Source organism: Dasypus novemcinctus, chromosome 15 (assembly GCF_030445035.2).
Source record: "Dasypus novemcinctus isolate mDasNov1 chromosome 15, mDasNov1.1.hap2, whole genome shotgun sequence".
Lineage (NCBI taxonomy): Eukaryota > Metazoa > Chordata > Mammalia > Cingulata > Dasypodidae > Dasypus > Dasypus novemcinctus.
In genome coordinates, this window is record NC_080687.1 from 98,354,603 (window position 1) to 98,375,844 (window position 21,242).

The 21,242-nt window shown below is 49.3% G+C and overlaps 1 protein-coding gene across 6 annotated transcripts in view; it reads right to left on the minus strand.

Annotated features, from left to right (window-relative positions):
* Window positions 1-20,410, minus strand: part of RCBTB2 (RCC1 and BTB domain containing protein 2) — a 42,908-nt gene extending 22,498 nt beyond the window's left edge. Inside the window, exons 1-4 of one of the 6 annotated variants that reach the window (XM_071208289.1) lie at window positions 20,300-20,410; window positions 8,749-8,847; window positions 3,053-3,207; window positions 2,699-2,849 (exon numbers count right to left, since the gene is read on the minus strand). In XM_071208289.1, coding sequence (XP_071064390.1) covers window positions 2,699-2,849; window positions 3,053-3,178 — 277 coding nt within the window. In that variant the 5' untranslated portion in view covers window positions 3,179-3,207; window positions 8,749-8,847; window positions 20,300-20,410. Of the gene's footprint in view, window positions 1-2,698; window positions 2,850-3,052; window positions 3,208-5,938; window positions 5,961-8,748; window positions 8,848-14,290; window positions 14,872-19,812; window positions 19,970-20,299 lie in introns of those variants that run through there. The other 5 variants (XM_058276706.1, XM_004472851.5, XM_058276708.2 and 2 more) reach the window with 5 other exon arrangements.
* Between the last annotated feature and the right edge of the window lie 832 nt (window positions 20,411-21,242).

Consider the following 21,242-nt stretch of genomic DNA (forward strand, 5'->3'; position numbering starts at 1 on the left):
CTCCTAAAGAAAGTCTTTGAAAAGGAGAAACTGCTCTGCACCTCAGTGCAACAACATTACATTCTAAAGCAGGCAGTCACAATGGCTGCAAGATGGGTTTTTGTTTGTTTTTGAGGTACGACAGCCAGGGATAAACCCCAGGACCTGGTACTTGGGAACCAGGCTCTCAACTGCTTGAGCCACATCTGCTCCCCAGAGAAGACAGGTTTTGTTTGCTTGTTTGTTTAGGAGGTATCGGGTATTTTTTAGGAACCCAGGGCCTCAGATATGGGGAGCAGGCATTCAGCCATTTGAGCTACATCCACTCCCAAGAGACAGAGTTTTAACAAACAGCAAAGAAAGGCTGCTCAAACTAACAGAAAAATCTTCTAGGTCACTTTTTGGGGGGTCCCAGGGCCAGGGAGTGAACCCAGAATCTTGTATGTGGGAAGTGGGCGCTCGACACTGAGCCACATCCGCTCCCCTGAGTTGGTTTGTTCGTTCCTTTGCTTGTTTTTTGTTTTTCAGGAGGCACCAGGACCCCAACCCAGGACGTCCCAAGAGGGAGGCAGACGCCCAGCTGCTGGAGCCGGTCCGCTCCCCCTAGGTCACTTTGTTTCTTCTTCCCTGCAGAGATGTCCAAGCTCCTCTTTCCTGTCTCAGAGCCCAGCAGAGGCAGCCGTCTTGAACTGGTGCTGGGATTCGGCTGTCGGTCGTTTCTGTGGCCCTTTCCCGGGCCTCGCCTCCTCCGGCGCCTGGCGTCGCAGCCTCTGCTGCCCCGGCGGGTTGTCTGGGGGACGCGTGTGGCCGGGAGGCCAGCGCCCTTCTCTAGAGGGGCCTGCGCCGACCTCGGGGGCCACAGGCGCGCCGGGCCCCGCCTCTGGAAGTCTCGAGCTCCGACCTGGGCGCTGGGTCGGAGGCGTTGGGCTGCACGTCCCCCGGGCGGCCCTTGGTCGGGCCTGAGGGAGAGCCTCCTTCCCTTTTTCTCCTCGCTTTGCTCCAGTCAAGGAACTGGCCCGCTAAGTGTCTTGGTCTGGGGGACAGGCTCGTCCTCCCACAGCGGGCCTCGAGGAGAGCCTGCCGAGGGGTCCTCGGTTAGGGTCCCTGTCGGCGGGCCTTGCCGCGGGACCCCTCCCTCGGGCACAGGTGCAGCCGTGAGGCCGGGGAGACTCCAGGTGCCCTCTGATGTCAGGGCACGTTTTCCTTAAATGTGGCCTGGTCCCATGCGCAGTGCTGATGCGAGCAAGGAGTGCCGTGCCACACAGGGGTGTCCCCCGCGTAGGGGAGCCCCACGCGCAAGGAGTGCGCCCCGTAAGGAGAGCCGCCCAGCGCGAAGGAGAGAGCAGCCTGCCCAGGAATGGCGCCGCCCACACTTGCCGTGTCGCTGACGACAACAGAAGCGGACAAAGAAACAAGAGACGCAGCAAAGAGACACAGAAAACAGACAACCGGGGGAGGGGAGGGGAATTAAATAAATAAAAGTAAATCTTTAAAAAAAAAAAAATGTGGCCTGGTGACCCCCCACTACCTGATCAATGTTTTCTTGCCTTCATGAAGATTTCCTTGGGCATTTTATCTAGACTGACGTTGTTTTCGGTGAACAAGTGATCTGAGGAGTCTAATCTGCCATTACCAGAAGCTAGAAATTCCTTACTTTTAAAATCTGAAATAAATATACAAAAGAATATTTATGCAATCTATTTACAGTTTAAAGACTAATAAAATGAATGCCCAGCTTAAGAAAATCTCAAAGGGTACCTTTGAGTGCTAATGTTCTATTAGTCTGAGTTGTTGAGAGAGGCGTGTGAAAGTTTAATTCCATATATGACTAATACCAACTTCGCCCTCCGACCACTGCTTGGCACGTGAATCACATGTCCTGGGGGATTGTGGAAAACGGCTCCAGGCTCTCACTTCAAAGATCAGGGCACTGAAGTCCAAAAAAGAAACTTGCCAGGGAAGCGGTTGTGGCTCAGCTGATGAGAGTGTCCAGGGTCCAGGGTCCAAACCCCGGGCCTCCTGACCCATGTGCAGCTGGCCCATGCACAGTGCTGATGCGCGCAAGGAGTGCCGTGCCACGCAGGGGTGTCCCCCGAGTAAGGGAGCCCCACGCACAAGGAGTGCGCCCCGTAAGGAGAGCCGCCCAGCGTGAAAGAAAGTGCAGCCTGCCCAGGAATGGTGCTGCCCACATGGAGAGCTGACACAGATTCCCAGTGCCACCTGATAATGCAAGTGGACGCAGAACACACAGCGAAAGGACACAGAGCAGACAATGGCGGGGAAGGGGAGAGAAATAAAACAAATCTTTAAAAAAAAAAAGAGAGAGACTTGCCAGAGTCCAGCGTTCTCTTGCAAAATAATGACATTCACGAAGGAGGAAGAGAAGGGGCTTACTGGGCTTGTGTCGCCACCCACACGTCGCGAGCGCCAGCGCCGCCGGCCCTGCCGCGTGGCCTTCCCGCGCTGGTCAGGCGTACTCTGTGTGTTCCGTCACGGACGGAAGGTCCTGCGCGCAGGCGAGGCCGACAGGCGAGGCCGACAGGCGAGGCCGACAGGCGAGGCCGACAGGCGAGGCCGACAGGCGAGGCCGACAGGCGAGGCCGACAGGCGAGGCCGACAGGCGAGGCCGACAGGCGAGGCCGACAGGCGAGGCCGACAGGCGAGGCCGACAGGCGAGGCCGACAGGCGAGGCCGAGGGGCTGCCGCGCTCCCTGCTCACCTGTGGTGGCCAGGACGACGTGGGGGCCGCTCCCGTAGCTGAGGCAGGCGACTTTCTTGCCACTTAAGGAATCCAGCCTCCGGGGCTCGATCGTGCTCTGGACGTCCCCCAGCCCCAAGCAGCCAGAGCAGTTCGTGCCAAGCGCAAAGATCTGCGAGGAAAGCCACCGTCAGTTCAGGAGCCGGGTCCTGGCGAGCCCGTGAGGCGCTGCGCACGCCCCGCAGCGGAGCCGCCGCCTCGCGGGTAAGGAAGGGCGGCCTCGCAGGCGCGCCCTCACGTAGCTCTCCCCGCGCCCCCGGCCTTCAGTGCGCACCCCTGTGACCGACTGGGGCGGCTGAGGCCCCTGCACGCTACCTCATCGTTCACTGTGGTGTACAACACTTCGTTGCCAGCGCCACCGAAGACACAGGCCTGACGAATTAACTGCAGGTCCTCCTCGGAACAAAGGGAGAAAATTGGCCACTTTCCCACATCTAACATCTTCAAAGTGACAGAGGAGCCCGTGCTGGCTGGAAAGGAGAAAAAATATACGAAGACAGTTAATTGAAAAATACAGTTTCCTTACCCCTTTCGCGTCTGCGGAAGGGGCTCCTGCCGTGGGAAGGGGGAACGAGCGTGCCTGCGTGGGGAGGCCCCGGCACCTGCGGGAATCCCTCCACAGCAGCGTCCACGGCCACCAAGCGCCACGGCCGCCGAGCACCACGGCCACCGAGCGCCACGGCCGCCGAGCGCCACGGCCACGGAGCGCCACGGCCACCAGCTCCACGGCCACGGAGCGCCACGGCCACCAAGCGCCACGGCCGCCGAGCACCACGGCCACGGAGCGCCACGGCCACCAGCTCCACGGCCACGGAGCGCCACGGCCGCCGAGCGCCACGGCCGCCGAGCGCCACGGCCACCGAGCGCCACGGCCACGGAGCGCCACGGCCACCAGCTCCACGGCCACGGAGCGCCACGGCCACCGAGCGCCACGGCCACCGAGCGCCGGCCGCCCCGGGGAGTCAGGGGGCAGCCAAGGCTGGACTGCGGGGCTAAGCTCGGAGCAGGCGCCTGAAAAGCTGGCCGTCCTGACTGCAGCTCTGGAAACTTGGCTGGCTGGAATAAAAGCAGGGGAAGGAAAAAGAGAGAAGACTGCTGTCTCAGCTGCCCCCTAAGTCTTCCCTGCAGGGCGCACACCGAGAGAGGGGCATGAAAGATCCCAGCAAAAATGACTCCGCGGGAAAGAACGACGCAGGCGGCGGCGGTGGCGAAGGGTCCCGGCGTTTCCGGCCGCGGGAAGCTTCACTTGACCTTCCCCCTGCGCGTTTAGTGGGTCTCCCCACGCAGCGCTCCACTTCTCCAGAGAAACAGAAACAATGGGGTATAGTCTCATTTCTCTTAAAAGATTTATTTCAAGTGATAAAATCCTGTGGGCCCCCCGCGGAGGTGCCCAAGCTAAGCCGCTCGTCAGCAAAACCAAAGACCTCAGACTTTCTATTTCCTGTGAAGGCCTGGGCGGCCCAGAAAACCAAATTCAGGTCGCGCAGTCAGTGGCGGGCAGCCGGGGAGGCCCCAAGCGAGACGCGCGCTCACGCGGGCCCACGGCACCTCCCGGGCGCCCCGCTGCGCCAGCCGCCGCCTCTGCCCCCGGGGGCTGCCGGGGCCCCGGGCGCTCCCCCGTCTCCGCGCGAGGCGCGGGCTGCGGGCCGGGTGGCGCCCACGGCGGCGGGTCCCGCTCCCCTGGCCCGGGGCCTCGGGCGCTGCCTGCCGCCTGCCCGGCCCTCGGAGGCCGCGCGCCCCACAGACGTCCCGCGGCCGGGCCGCGACAACAGCGGGGCGGGTGGACCCGGAGCGGTCCCCGCCAGCCCAGCGCCCCTGGAGGCGGGGCCGGCGGGAAACGACCCCGGGGGGCACGAGCCAGGACCCCGCGCCCTCGGAGCCTTCACGGGCACGATGGCAGGTGGCTTTCCGAGAGCGTCTTTCGTCCACTTCCCGCACTGGGGACGCGTCCCTTCTGTCACCCCCCACTCTGACGCCGTGCGGGCGCGTGGCCGGGCCCAGCTGTGGCCGCAGCCCCGTCTCCCGCGCAGCCCCCAGCCCTGGCCGCCGCGGGGGCCCGGGGCTTCGAGCCTCTCCTCGCCGGCCGCCAGGATCCAGGCGCCAGGACGCCCGCGCCAGCCCCGGGCCCCGGCCTCCCCGCCGGGGACGAAGGTCCCTGCCTCCCAGGACAGGGGCGGCGGCGAGGCCCGAGCGGCCGGGCCCCTGCACGCGCCGTCGGGACGCTGCGGGAGAGCCGGCCGGGCAGCCGAGGGCCCGGGCAGCCGCACCCCGGGCGGCGGCGCCACCTCTGCGGCCTCGGGCCTCCCGTCCTGCCCCCGCAGCCCCTGTCCTGGAGGCCGCCAGCGCCCTGGCCTGCGCTCCGCTGGGTCCTGCTTCACGCGGCCCGGGCGCCCCTCCTGACCACGCCGGCAGCGCCGACCTTCCTCCCACGGCCCGGCTCTGCGGGGAGCAGGGTGGCCTCCACCCAAGGCGGGCAGCGACCACCCGCCCGCAGGGCGCAGCGGGCGTCGCTTCCCCCCGTGCCGCGGCTTTGTCTTGGGGTCTCCGTCTTTCCTGCGCATCTCCGTGGTACCCTAGAACAACGTGTAAAGGGCTCAGGAGGTCATTTCACAGGGGAGGCGCCTGAGGAAGGGCCAGAGAGCAGCCGCGCAGCGGCGCCCCCGCAGGGCCCCGACCCCCAAGCCGCGCCGGTCCCGGGCGCGCTGAGACGGGTCTCCGCTGTCTTTGGGCAGCACCACCGGCTGGTCCTCCTGTTCACTCTTTTTTCCTTCCTGAGGTACCAGGAACGGGGATTGAAGCCATGACCTTGTATGTGGGAGGCCAGCGCTCAACGGCCGAGCCACACTGGCTCCCCTGAGTTGGTTTATTCGTTTGTTGTGCGTTTGTGTTTTGTTTGGGGAGGCAGTGGGGATTTGAGCCCCGGACCTCCCACGGGGGAAGCAGGCGCTGGGGCCACACCTGCTCCCTCTGCTCACTCCTGAAACCTGGTTTTGCTGTTACCTTCGTATTTCATATTGAACTTGCACAAGACAAGACATCAGAGGTGGGAAAGTCAGGCGGCATTCGCAGAAGACAACCTTCCTTCAGTGCTTTCAAAGCTCACATCCACAGGAAGCTACAGCTACATGCCGGTGTAAACCTACGTCCTCGCTCTTATTATGTATGTTTTTAGGACTGCAAACACTGTGTGCGTGAACTTACCTTAATCTAGAAATCCCAGAGTCCCAGGAGGAGATTTTTCCCTTCTCTGAGGCCCTGAGAAGAGACCTGAAGGAAGAATAATTTGCCCAAGGCCACAAAGAACGAGGGACAGAGTCTACTCTGCTTATCTTTTCGTCTAAGCATCTATTTTAGACTGCCCACCTCCTTATATATTGAGGATTCTAATTTCTTCATTTTAATTTTTTTTTAAAGACGTACATTTAAAAAAGAAAACAGTTTGGGAAGTGGCATCGAATATTTAATGCAGATGGGCTAAGGCGCTAGTGAGCAGAGTTCTTATCAACAGAAGGCCAGGTAAAGAGCACATGAAAATGGTGGAAAAGATGACTCTACATGCCGAGTTTTCACAGCTTGTTTCAGTTCAGTAGCAAGAGCTTTTAATATCCATTAGCACCATCTGATTTTGAGGTGGAACAAAGTACAGGTCGATGAATTAAGACAAAGGGAGAGGGTTTCATTTTGGAAGCCTGGTGACAACTCTCAACACAAGCAATTAATAGACATTAAAAAAGGTTCCTTCAAAAAGGTGGTCCTTGTTTGCTAATAAAAGGATGTTTAGGCAGGGCAGGATGCAAAATAAATATTTATTAAATGAATCCTATTTCTATACAAAATCAGAAATTTTATTAAATGTTCTATTAGGAAATGTTAAATTGATTTTTATTGGCGATAAGTAACATTTAACAGCAATTCTTTTGAAATTACACATTGAAAGGAAATATTATTTTGCTATAACATTATCTAAGGCTAGAGGTTGCTTCGGTTGATAAAATCCAATTATTGTTTCAAATTACACATTAACAGTACCAAAAAATCTCCACCTCATATAAATTTCCCCAAAACAAAGACAGATAAATCATGACAAAGATACAGCCACTGGCCAGACAGAAATGAGCCACGTTGCCTGACTGGTCAAGGCAGCCTTCCTGGATGGCTCTGGTCACATCCAGGCCACCCTCCCTGTTGTTAACTGACAGCTGTTTGGAAAAAGCAAAGTAGAACACCTTTAATATGAGCTCAAAGAAAACATAATTAAGGAAATACAGAGGCCATAAACTTAGAGACCAGAAGGCATTTTATTATTCCTTCTGTGTACTGCCCATATAATTACTATGCTTCTCTGTCAATGTGAAGAATCAAGTGGATTATGACAGTTCACTTAAGTTTCAGAAAACTACCAAGCTGTCACAATGCAACTGAAAACATAGCATATGCAAATAGAATCAAAACTTCATGTTGGGCCTCCCTAGCAAAAAAAAAAAACAACTAAAAATATGCCAATGCCTCTCCTTTTGAGTTTTTCCTAGCAAAGTGACACTTCGTATATACTAATTTCATTCCTCATTCTATGAATCCATTTTTTAATTTTACAAAATCTGTTCTCAGAAGTGTTAGAAATGTTTCTTTTAACATTTTGTAAGAGTCTCAAGGTCTCTATGTTACTTTTGTAAAGTATTCTTAGACTTTCATACCAGAGCTGATAAACGAATATTTCAAAGTGGCACAAGGCCATGCACAGCTGAGTTCCAGAAACTCTGTTACCTTTGTACACCAGTGTTGGCCTTGTAGAATTGTTTACATTAGCATGTTGCCTCATTTTATTAAAAAAAAAAAGAATGAAAAGAATGGAAATCAGAAAGTCCGAAGTCAACAGTGTAGTTAATATTAAGTGGTTAATAGTGATGAACAGATAATTTGCTAGTTTAATTAGGACAAGCTGGAGATGATTATACATGCTGAAAGTTAGACAATTCTTACACCAATTGGACACTGACTGGACTTACACTGGTTGACTAATTTTCAGATGTGATGGAAAAGAAAAAATTAACGACTATCCACGGTAAACTAAGAACATATCACCTGTGATGACTAGGTATTTTATAATAGCTTGTCTAATCTCTGGGAATGCAGGAAAGCATTATCTGTGAAGGCTGCAGAGGTCCTTCACAGGACATCTCTCAAAGGGCACGTTCTCTGTAACACTCCCTGACCCCTCAGACCATCTCAGTAGGTCCCTGCTGGCCCCCAAGCACTCTGCACACCAAAATATTATCTGTTAGCATCTCAGTCACACACTGGAGTCTCGCAAAGACAGATACTATCTCATTCTTCCTAGCAGGTGACCAACAGATGTTAGATGAAGTATGTTTCATGTAATTAAAAATACAAGCTCCAGGGGTCCATGGTTTTTTCTAGCCTTGCCACTTTCTCCACAGAAAAGAGGAAGTTCTTCTTACATAGGCTCAGCCCTGTACAGTGCCTGGGGTAAAATCAGGATCCCACAGGACAAAAGTACTTCTAATTAGGACAGAAAACGAGCTCCGCTCATCCATGAAGGGAAGATAAGGAAGTCAAGCTCTCGGTCTGGGAGTCAGCACCTATAAACCCAAAGGTGCTTTCACTGTCTTGGAACTACTGGATGGCCTCCTGTGGGAATTCTCCTGAATGAGTAATCACAGGATAAATGTGGGTTTTTAAGTCTGTCAGGATATAAGTAGGAAATTTTCATTTTAGAGTTGATTTTCCTGATAGGAAAAAATAAATTTTACACCTTGATCAACTTTTCCCTGATTGGCAAATTCCAAGTCTCTGTGAAGAGCAGTCTTATCAATTCTCACGTCCACTGAAGGGTATATGAATTGCTAAACCAGGGGGAAAAAAGGAAGAATGAATGAATGAATGAGTGAGGATTTGGTACCCTGGACTTTAACAGAAAATCTGAAACAGCAGCCATCAAATATGCTTTATTCTATACTCACTGGGAACATTCTCTCAAAGAACATTTTTACCTGATGGTTTTACATTTCCTGTGCCCAGTATTCAGTCATCTTTCATCCTGTTCCTTCTAGATCCTTGTAAAATTGTCTTCAAGGTCAAGGTTAGTGTGACTGAAAATAAATAGACAAATAAATTCTATTAGAGAAAAACAGAGAAGGAAAAGAATGTCACCTTGCAAATTTAACAATTCATTATCTGAGGAAAAAAACAGTTAAAACTTGTATCAGCTGTATTTATTATAAAACAGTCATCCATAGAGGTGCTCAATTATTGAAAAAAATAGAATTGTAAAGCATAGCTTTGGTATATTATATTACAAGTTTTGGGAAAGGGCTTGCACAAGTGGGCACTAAAGCATATGAAAAAGTATTTATAAAAGAAGTTGAATCTATAGCATTTCAACATGGAAAATGCAAGGGAAACTATCCAGAATGTGAAACAAACAAAGCAAAATTTTAAAACAAAAAAATACAGGAAATATCTTTATGACCTACAGGCAGGGAAGATTTCTTCAAGACCCAAAAGAAGAAACCACAAGGAAAAGATTGGTAAAATTCACTACATTAAAGTTTAAAATTCTGATGTAACAAAAGACACAATGAACAAAGGGAAAAGCATGCCACAGAAGGGGAGAAAATACTTGCAACAGTGTACCTGACAGCTCGCAAATAATTATATAAAGAACACCTACAAATCAATAAGAAAAAGACAACCTAATTAAGAAATGGGCAAAGGATACACGCAATGCATGGAAGAAACTAATAAACATATTAAAAGACGCTCAAATTCACCTCGGAGTTTATCATGGAAATGCAAATTACAGCCACAGTGAGAAAGACCTCATCTTGAGGCCTGGGCCTGTCAAAATTAAAGAGGGGCGATCCTTAGTGACCCATGAGGATGGGTGTCAGGGAGAGTGGCTGTCGATGACAAAGAACACTCACAGGGAAGAGCGGTTTACACACCCACTGCAGAGAGCAACTCAGCACCCCTTAGACCAGAGTGGAGGCGTTTGCTCTTTTTTATACCTCTAGGTAATAGAAACAGAACTTCCACAAAATCATTCTTGCCCTCACTCCAAGAGATGCCTGGTGAAAACGTCTTTTCTACTCTTTTCTATTTTGTTCTGCCCTACCCTATTTCATCCTATTCTATTTCATGTTAAAAAGAAAATGCTGGTCTCTCTCCACTAAGCTGATTTCGAGATTACTAAGAAGTCACGTCCTGCCGTTTGGCAAATGCTGGCCTAAAAGAGCTCTGAAGCAGGGGCAGAAGAGGTCTGCTGGAGGAATGCTCACTTCACAGTTGTTTGCAATAGCGAAAAATCAGCAAGTGCCGAGGCAGCCGTCCCCAGAACTGATAAAGAGGAGCTGTGGCACAGCTTCCTATACAGCGATTACAGGAAGTCATGTAGACTCAACCCAGATACAGCTCCCAAACAATACTGGTCAAAAGACGCTGAGTCGATAGAAACCAGCAGAGGGGGACGGGGGGTTCGACTGCCTCCCCCAGCGCCCACCAGCCCGGTGGCTGCCAGCACAGCACCGGGTGCCGCAGGCTTCCGGGCCTGTTCATCTGCTCCTGCTCTGTGGGCAAGAGGCTGGGCAGTCAGAGAGGCTTTGAATCATAGACCTGGGCGTCCTAGGAAAAAGAAGGAGAGGCATTTGCCCTGTTAGAGGTGAGGAGGACAGCACGGGTGAGCAGGAGGCTGGCAGCCAGAGCTTGTTGATGTGGTGCCCACTGCGGGTCCCCCACAGCCGACCGGCCCTGCTCCTGGTTTCACGTGCTTCGCTGCCAGAGCAGCCCTTTCAGCACGTGACTTCCTAGGGGAGAACACTGCATCTGTTTGGGGTATCAGCACCCCAAGATACAAATATGCTTCTGATGAGGAAGGAGAAGGAGGAGGAGGAGGCAGGATGTCTGAAGAAGCAGAAAGAAAATATCAAGAACCACAGAACAGGCTGCAGGCTAATTCCACTGTTCGGACAGATCAGCCAGAAACAGTGGTTTCCAGTTCATTTGTGAATCTCAGTTTTGCAATGAAGAGAGACTATGAAGTAATTATGGAAAGCAAACAAAAACCAGGCTCTGTCCTTCCATAGAATGAAATGACTGTCTCAGTGGGACTTAATACAGTTATTTATATTTTAAATTATTAAGTTATTGGAAAGGGAAAATGATTCTTCATTCTTAGGCTCTATCTAGCAAAAACCAGTTCTGAAATTTTATATTTGAACTATGCTTTTACTGTCAAATTAGCGCTTTGTCTTTATTTTTATATTTTTTAAAGATTTGTTTTATTTATTTATCTCTCCCCACCCCCTCGCTGTTCACACTTGCTGTGTCTGTTCGTCTTCCTCCTTTCCTTTGGAGGCACCAGGACAAAGCCCAGGACCTCTGAAGTAGGAGGGAGGCACTTGATCGCCTGAGCCACCTCTGCCTCCTGCTTTGTTGTATCTCTCATTATGTTTGTCTCATATTTCTTGCTGTATCAGCTTGCTGTGCCCGCCTGTCACACCAGCTCACTGTCTTCACAGCAGCAGGGACCTCCCATGTGGTAAGCAGTAGCCCAATTTGCTTGAGCCACATCTGCTTCCCAATGCTTTGTCTTTAAAATGATCTTTTTACAAAGGACATTCTAGAGCCCTAATCATCATTTAGGAAGAGTTTAAAAAATAAATAAATAAAAGATTATTTAGCTTGTCTGTTGCGTTGGTGAAAATGCTGATTAAGGCTAATTGGAACTGATATTCTTACAGTCCCAGTTTACAATGAGGGTTTTTTTCCTCCTCCATTTCCCATGTTATGCCTTGCACATTTATGTACCTAACCATTAATTTCACACTAAGGATGGTTCACTGAGTGTGTAATATGTAATAAAAGGAGCAGGTTGGGAGCACTTTGAATTTTGTTTTACTGAGAATAACCCTATTTTATGGTCAACTGTTTGAGTTAGTTTATACCACCACTAAATGTTAAGATGGGTTTCCATTTTTTAGTGCAAGTTACTTAATCTTGTCATTCTTTTTCACTAGTTATTTAACTCAGTCACTAGCTTTGCTCATAATGTTGAAACCGGTTATGCAATTAATTTACTAATGTATTTTTAGGCAAGTGGTAATTCACACCTAATGATTATCACACGGCATCTCGTGGTGTCACTCATTCAGCCCTGAATGCTTCCCTTGGGCCAAGCAGCTGGAAGGGGAGGCCCGGGGGAGGCAGATGAAGACTTCCGCCCCAGGAGCTCACTGAAATGTTGCAGTGTGCACGGGAGAACCAAGTTCCCTGTCACTCACCGTTGTGAAGTAGCAACAGTGAGTTCGACAGCTTACCTGAACCAGGTTGGCCATTTCCCTACCTACTGTTCTGCTTGCAAATATTACCAGGATACAATACAAAGCTACTTTTGAAAAACATTATGTTCAGACTCTTCTATCTGCATGAGTTTGATTCAGAATGAGCAGAGTGTATTAGAAACGCTGCTTGTAAAGGTCAATTCACAAACTTAAAAGATGAAGAGGGAAACGGACTTTGGCCCAGTGGTTAGGGCGTCCGTCTACCACATGGGAGGTCCGCGGTTCAAGCCCCGCGCCTCCTTGACCCGTGTGGAGCTGGCCCATGCGCAGTGCTGATGCGCGCAAGGAGTACCCTGCCACGCAGGGGTGTCCCCCGCGTGGGGGAGCCCCACGCGCAAGGAGTGCGCCCGTAAGAAGAGCCGCCCAGCGCGAAGGAGGGAGCAGCCTGCCGAGGAATGGCGCCGTCCACACTTCCCGTGCCGCTGAGGACAACAGAAGCGGACAAAGAAACAAGACGCAGCAAAAAGACACAGAAAACAGACAACCGGGGGAGGGGAGGGGAATTAAATAAATAAAAATAAATCTTTAAAAAAAAAAAAAAAAAAAAGATGAAGATGGCTTTTTAGAGATTGTTATGTTGATAGCCTCTAAACAGCATTAAGCATTCACTATTAAATATATCTCTATAAAATATGGCTGCAAGAAACTCACAACATAGGTATAAGGGGCCTATTACGGAAATCTATTGTCCATGAACACGAGCTTCTGGCCTCTAAATTCTTCAACTGAAACTTTAAGGCTTTTAGGAGGATAATTGAATTCATTAGGAGTTGTTAGTTGTATGGACTTACGGTATGGCGATTCACAGATTGTGATGGTAACCTTTTATTCATGGGTATAAACTTGTAATTTAGTGCTTCAAAAATTAATCTTTAGGTTAAATAGATGATATAATTAATGTCACCATAGATTACAACATACCATAGCTCTAAATCGTGCTAACCTGACTTCTTCCCTCCAGTTTGTCTTTGATATGAAATAGTCCCTCTGTCTGAGATACTTATTTGGGTACCAAATGAAGGCATAACATTCACCTAGCAACTTTTTTATTGTAATAAAAGGAAGACAGTGATTTATGAGGATTTTCTGTTTGAATTTTACTTTCTCTACTTGTCCAAGAGTGGACAATTTATAATGCTTATACAGTTATTAACTGTGCCTTAAATTTTTATACTTTATGAAAATTATAAAATTTCCCATAAATACATTAAATGGTTTGTCTTATTTTAAGCCTCTTTTATTTTTTCCTAATTCCTGTACAATCCCTTTAATAATTACTAATCCCTCTGGATTGCAGTTCATGATATCCTTTTCGAATCTTTCATCTCATAAAAACCTTTTCTCATCTTTCATCTCAACAATTAGTTTAACTGAAGAACCTTTTAAGCTGATACTGGTTAATAAAGCTATACAAATTTTTATACCAGTGATTCTCATGAAAATAAAATGCTAGTATGAATAGTAAAAGAAAAAGATACTAAGTCACAGAACAATACACAAGGTGCCCTATTTGATAAAATTTAAAAGCGGGCAGAACACCACTTTGATGTGCCGTGGACGCTGACGTAGACAAGGCAGGACTCCGATAGGAATGCTCCCATAGTACAGCCTTGCTCAAGATAATACCAAAGATAAAACTTCCCATTAGGATTCCATCATTGAATTGGTACACTGTGGCTTTTCCATCCCACAAGAGAATTTTCAAGATTTTAAGCTTAACTTAAATTACCCATCTTGGTATGGGAGGATAACGTTACCTAATGTTAAGGAAAACGAAATTTTAGAACCAGAACACCATCAGTTTAATTTTGCCTTTATCACTGACACAGGAATTCAATAAAGGTTAGATAATGACAAGTCATAAACCACAATTTCATTTCTCCATCTGTAAAATAAAAATGTATCAACAGCACAGGAAGATAATAACTAAATAAGATAGACAATATACTATATATTAAATGCCATGGAAGAAAAATCTGAAAGAAATTAATGTTTAACATCAGAGGAATAGAATGGCAGATGTAACTTCTACTTCTGGTCTAAATCTGCTCCCAGGTTTCACTCTTTTCTGCACGGGAGAGCAGTTTTAGTTTCCTAGTTGCTAAAATAAATACCACACAAGTTGGGCTTAACAAAAGGAATTTATTGGCTCAGGGTTTCAAAGGCTAGATTGCTTCCTCCCGGGGATCGGTACCTTCTGGCTGGTGGGCAGAAGTGTCTTCTTGGCTTTTCCCACACATGGCACCACCTTTTCCTTCTCTTCCAGGCTCCAGTGACCTCCCGCTTCCAGCTGCTCCGCGTGGCTTCCCGCCAGCGTCCAGTTTCCTTTGCGTGCAAGCCCTTCGGCCGTGCTGGATAAAGGCACACCCTCCTGCATCTGGTTTTACCCGAACTTGTGACAATCTTCAGAGGTCCTCTTTACTAATGGGCTCACACCCACAGAACAGGGGTTGGGACCTGAACATGCCTTTTGTGGGGGATGGGACTCGATCCCCACAAGGGCGACCAACACTCCCTGCAGACCCAGAACAGGGCTGGCATGTGTGCTGGAAACACCTTCAGAGACACATTGTCCTAGCATAAGAGCATACACACGTTACTAACGATGTTACTTCACTGGCTTTTCCTTACAGATTTGTTTTGGAATGTATGACCTGACTGTACATAGGTTATTATTCATATTGAAAAGTGCCTTATGCTTTGTAAAACAGTTTCTTATATATTTCCTTATTGTATTTGAATTGCTGTACATAAACCTTGCACACATCTACAAACAGATAATGCAGTATAAGTACCTTCTCTAAAAAGAGGCTTCTGCCACTGATCTCTGCTTTTAGAGGCTCCAAGTTGGATACTCAAGGGCTAGAGGTTCAAGTTTTGCAAGAGTAATTTTTCAAAATCTTGGATATATCAGCTAAGATAATCTTTTGAGTCATATTTCCTTTTTTCCCCCCTAAACTAGCATAAATTCAATAATTCATTTCTAAATTATGTCTATTTTGTACAGACAGATCCTTCTACTGACACATGATATTTTGAGAGTTTGCTCTACACTCTTTTTCCTTAAGGAGGTACCAAGGATTAAACCCGGGACCTCATACATGCAAAGCAGATGCGCAACCACTGAGCTATACCCACTGCCCTGGCTCTATGCTCTTAAATACTACTCAAATGAAGACAGGTTGGCCAACAGTCTTTTGATGACTGAATCCCATAAGCGTATCCCACCCTAATCCTCACACAGAACAAATCCAATAACTGGCTTCTCTGTACAGAGTGTACAAATTATAATTAGTAAAGTAATTATAAGTAGTAAAGTACCAAAAATAATTAGTAAAATGTCTGCCACACAATGAATCATATTACTTGGTAATACCTCTAACCTAAATAATGGATTAAGCAGATAATAAGACATATATTCATTTGCCTAATTCACTTAATAAATATTTAGTGCCTGCAGTAGGCACTGAGCCAGAAGCAAATATAAAGAGAATACAAATTCTGTAGAGCAAAAGGATTCCCAGCTCTTAGGTGCTCCTGTCAAATTTACTCAAACCTACTTGAATACTCAAGGGCCTTCAGAGCTGGTAAACTAGACATACTGTATCAATGCGATCAAAGCATTTTCCATGCAGCTCTGCAGTTAATCAAGAGCCACTAAATGCTGGTAACTGTTCTCCAGAAGTAATTCCAGAAGAAAAAGTGGGAAAAATTAGGAATTTCTGCAAAGAAAGTCTAGTATTACGGGTTTCAGTCAATTTAATACCGTGAGGTCACCCCTAAAGCTATCCTTGAGAAACAAAATATTTAAGAAACTTTTCTTGCAGTATAGAACCTATCTGGGCAATACATTTGACGATATTCCTACAATCAAATAAACAGGAAATTAAAGTCAATAGCTTTTAAGACAACAGTATTTTGCGGTGTCACTGTTCTGATGAGCACAGATAGTGGCAAAGATGGATTCCAACGACAAGCTTAGCTGAATCATCAGACAGTATCTTTGTTTTGCTTTGTTTTTTATGTCACCTAGTATGTTTAATAAAAAATAAAAAATAATAAAACATGATCCCAATTGTCACTTGCAAAATAGGGTAATGTTGCCTGTAATTGAGCTCCACCTGAACAAAATGTCTTAAGTCAATGACAAATAAAGGTAAGATACCTACACAGCTGCTAATGTAAAACAGTAGTTATAAACAGGATGAACAAAACTGAAAAACTACAAACACTACCAAAACTATAGCACAACCTCAGAGAAAATGGTGTTACCATCAGTTTATGATCAACGGCAGACTGAGCTGCAGAACACAGAAAGAGTGGCTTTTTTAATTGTCTGTGAAAAGATGTCCACATTTCACCAGGAGTGATGAGGCAGAGCTTCAGTCCAAAGCAAAACTACTTAGCTTGAAGAGATCATCAAGCACGTCAATGTAGGTCTTTTCAGTCACAATCAGGAAAGGATCACTTTCATAATCAATGTGAACTATGCAAATATTTTTAAGTTGTTACACTAGCTCAAAGGAGTTGGTATTTGAGGCTCATTTGTAAATCTATTTGAAATGTAGGTCATTGTAGATCTAGTTCAACAAAAATCAAAAAACCTCAACAGCCTATTAAATAGAATTCTAGTTGTTAAAGCTCTTTGCCCCACAAGGTAAACAATCCTTCCACAAAATATAGGACATATGATAATCAAGTCACATGCCATCCGCCATTGGCACTGTCTTCAGGGAGAGGCATGACAGATATAAGCTTGAATATAGAAGCAAGGCTGAAGATATATAAAAGACGCCAATGTCAGGTTAATGCTGAAAAATCCCATTAGGGATTCCAAGAGTGGCTAAGATAGGATCACCAGGCAAACTAGACACATGTTCCTTCAGAGAATAAAAGCCGGCTCCTGGCAGCCTTCCATGGATGGACACTATGAATATCCCAGGGAGGAAGGCAAGGTCTCTGCTCCTTTGAAGTAGATAGCCCCATGTGGCCCTCTATTCTCAGCCCTGAACAGGAGCCTTTTGATGTCACTCTGCAATCCTGAAAATTCCCAACCTGGTCTCAAATCTCTCTTTTTTGGACAATTTTGATTTGTAGTGATTAAACTCCAGTAAAATATGGAAAGCAGCATTATCTTAGGGACATTTGAATTTCAGTTTAGCCAAATGATAAAACCAAAATCGAATATGACAGTCTCCTAAGGGCATAAACAAATCCTATGAGCTCCTCTCCTTTATAGACCTAGATTGTTTTTGATATCTGAACATAAAGTATTTGTAATCTACTCAAGAGACAGACTGAGAGAAAACATCCTTTACTTTCTGAAAGCATTGCTCTCTATTCTTTTTCTCTAAGCCTCCTTCAATTACGGACTGAAATTTGGTTAGGCTTGTCTGGTTCATTCAGAAACTTCTGACAGATCATTTAAAGCTACTCTCCAACAGTTTCAAATAAAGAAAAGCAATGATAATTAGAAATGATAATTAGCATGATAATCTTAGAAAAGAGTTTCACTAGACATCTACCGTCAGAAAGAACCTTAAGTACTTCAAAGTGCAGTAAACTGTGAAGAAAATGTGCAGTTTTTCTCAGCACATCTGTAGTGCTTGTTTGATCAGTTTCTTCCGTTTCAGGTCCAGGCTCTTCATTAAATGTGCTTAGTCACACTGTAAAGTTCTAAAGAATCTGAGTTTTGCTGGAAAATTTTTTTTCAACTATGTACTATGAAGGATAGTAACATTTTTTGATGTGGTAATGCTGGGGGTGCTTCTCAGCTTACAGAATGGCAAAGAACATTTTCTCCCAGGAGGATATGTAATTCTAAAAGCAGTTCTCTATCTGGAACACCACCTTCGTTTTATCTTTCAGACACACTGAAACCATGCTGTTTTAAAACCATAGCCCACACCTGCGCTCCCAATTCCTCTTTCCTGGTCTTCTTTTTCATTTTTTTCTCATCACACTTATCTCCTAACATGTTTCTTGTCTATCATTCTTTGCTAGTGATACCTCACAGGGAGCTGTGTATTTTGTTGACTGATATATCCCAGCCACACAAGACAGGGCCTGGTACAAAGCAGTTACTTTGCACCAACACTTTAGTATGTGCTGAATGAATGAAAGAATGAATCCACATTGAGGGTTCAGTACTAATCTCTGTGGAGTTAGACTGGAATTTCATTTATAGTTTATAAATACCTACTGAACTCCAATTATGGGGGAGACAGATCATACACAAGCAAATAATTAATACCAAATAGTGATTGGTGCTTCAAAGAAAAATGGAGCAGGCTTACGAGGCTGGAATGGGCCAGCAATGGCTATTTTAGATGGGGTGCTGGGACTTAAGTAAATCAGGGAGCGGGACGGGAAGCAAGGAGCCGAGGAAATAACCTGCCCAGACCCTGGAGGGCCTGGCAAGCCCAACAAGGCCACGAAAGCCAGAGGAGGGGACGGGGTGTGCAGGAATGTGCACCTGCGGCTTACTAACAAGGACAAACTGCCCAAGGAACGGCAGAGGTGACATCTCCCCTAAAGAATCGGCTCTGGGAGCCAAGCAGCTCCTCTCTTCCTGCCTTCGAAGGTCTGTACCAGCACATGACGTAAGATTACAAGGCACACGGCCACGACACCGCTAAAAATCAGGAGGCGCCGCACAAGTCACCTCTCGGACCGGCCCGTGGGCACCGCGCTCCGGGACGGGAACGGCCGGGGAGGAACACAGCCAGGAGGCGCGGGACACCCCCGTGGCTGCCCGGGCGACAGCCCTGAGTTAGCAAAGAACGAGGGCAGGAGGGTGGCCCTGCACTCGCCTCCCCGAGGGCATGGTTTCACGCCTGGCGATCCCCACTGACGGGCTCAGTTTGAGGGTTTACGGCGGCTTCTACCCACCCCTGCGGACCAGTGCGGTCCCTCGCCCCGAGCGCGCGGCAGGAGGGCGCGAGAGGCCTGGGCCCAGCCGCGTGAGGAGGCTCGCGGGGCGGGAGCCCGGGGCCAGGGTGACGAAGACGGAAACAGCAGCAGCCGGGCCGCGCGGGCACAAGGCGGGCCTCCACGGCAGGGGCCTCCTCGGAGACCGGGGACACCCCGCAGCCGCCACTACGCGTGACAGACCCAGGGCCGGGAGCCCCCCTCCCCCTCCGGATTGCGCCCGACGCGAAGCCCGCCCAGGCTCCCAGCCAGCGAGCTCACGCATGCGCACCGAGGCCGCCGCGCGAGGTCTGACTTGTAGCCTCAGAACTTCGCGCCCCACCCCTAGCAGCGAGTTTGCGCACGCGCAGTGCCGCCTCCGCCCGCGGCCTGGGCGGGCGTGTTGCCTCAGAGCCCCGCGCCTAGCCCTCGCCCGCGAAATCGCGCCTACGTGGCGGCGCCTCGACTCGCAGCCGGCCGGGCGTGTCACTGCAGAACCTCGAGCCCCAGCCCCCGCAGGGAGTATGCGCACGCGCAGTGCCCCCTCGGCCCCAGGCCTGGGCGGGGGTGTCGCCTTAGAGCCGCGCGCCCAGCCCCCGCCAACGGGTTCGCGCATGCGCGGCAACGCCTCGGCGGGCGGCCAGGGCCAGGGTGTCGCCCCCGGGGCAGCCCCTCAGCCGTGACCGCCCCCGGGAGCTCGGGCCGCGCGGGCTGGGACAGGTGGCCCGCGGCGGAAAGGCGGAGAGCAACCCGGCTCACGCCCGGCCTCCTGGCCGCGGGCTCTCACTCCCGCCACCGTCCCCTTACCTCAGGGCAGGCCCGGGCGGCGTCCACTCCGCCTCCTGGGTCGCCGTTACTGCCCGCCCGGGGGCCCGGCGCCGCGGCGAGCTAGCGCCTCCCCCTGAGCCCGCCGGGCGTCGGCGGGATGCGCTCGGCGCCCGCCCGGGGAGCGGAAGGGAGGGGAGCGCCGCGAAGGGAGGGAGGGCGCCGCCCTCGCCCCTCCCCGGCCCCCCGCGGCCGCCCCGGCTCCCGGGACCCCCGGGCCCGCCCCTCCCCGCCGACACCCCGCCAGCTCCAGGGGTCCCTGACGCCTTGGCAGCTGGCCGGCGCCTGGCCTGCACGGTGGGGAGCGTGCGACGCCGCGGGGGCCCCGGCTTCCCCAGCCCTCGGCCCGGCCTCGCCGCTCCTCGGCCAGTGGGGCCCCTTTCTCAGGCGGGTCCCCCTGTCATGGCCCGGCTGAAGGGCAGGTGCTGCAACAATGAGCAGCCGGTGCGGAGGGGGGCGCCTGAGCTACCTGGGGGCCGACACGTGCTGGACCACCCCTCTCGGTTGATGAAACTGCAGTCCTCTCGCAGCACGCTGCAGGCCCGTGGGCCTCGGGAGGGTTTGGTTACATGCACCACACCTCTGCCATGTGCAAGCATTTCTTTGTCACTACGCTTCCGGCGACCTGAGTGGGTTTTGGTAAAAGTGCTCCACAGTGAAATGTTATTGTTCCTCATACTTGACTGGCTTTTCAAATGAGACAGTTTCCACGTTGAAATGAGTTGCCGGAAGTAGCGCAGCAGATAGAATAACTGAGGTTCCAACCCAGAGTGATCATGGCAGTCTTCCGTTTGGTCTGGCATGTGTGTTTTCATTGGAAAGGAATTATTCCGGAATGTGTAGCTGCCTTTATTGCAGCTGCTACCGTTGGGAGACGTTCATGTCTGTTATCAGAGCATTACCCACTGAGCCCAGACAGAGGCTTGTATTTATCTGCTTTTATAGGAAAGTTTGATTTTACAGGCAGAAGACTTACGTAAGTGCATGGTGTTGCCTAAGGCAAACTTTTGCCCTGAAACAGAGACCTTTTGGGCTTTTGATATAAACTGACATAACCATCTCTGAAAGAGCAGCTTGCGGTATTGATTTTGAAAGGATAATGAGAAGGAAATCCCTTGGTAGTTTTTATTGAAGGGAGAGGCTGCTCAGACTAAGGAAAGCAGTCAACTGAGGTGGGGTTATCACTAAACAGACCTTCCTTATACCACAATTATCTGTGATCTTTCTATCTCACTAGATTGTGAAGCTGTTATGACACAGACCATGTTTTGTTAATCTCTGTACCTTCCCACGAAAGGCTTAACGAGTGATGGTGCATCTAATTGCATTACTTACATTCATTTAGTTCCTTAAATGTGCTTTATACTGCATAAAGAGACATAAACATTAACATTAATCCACAGTCTATTCTC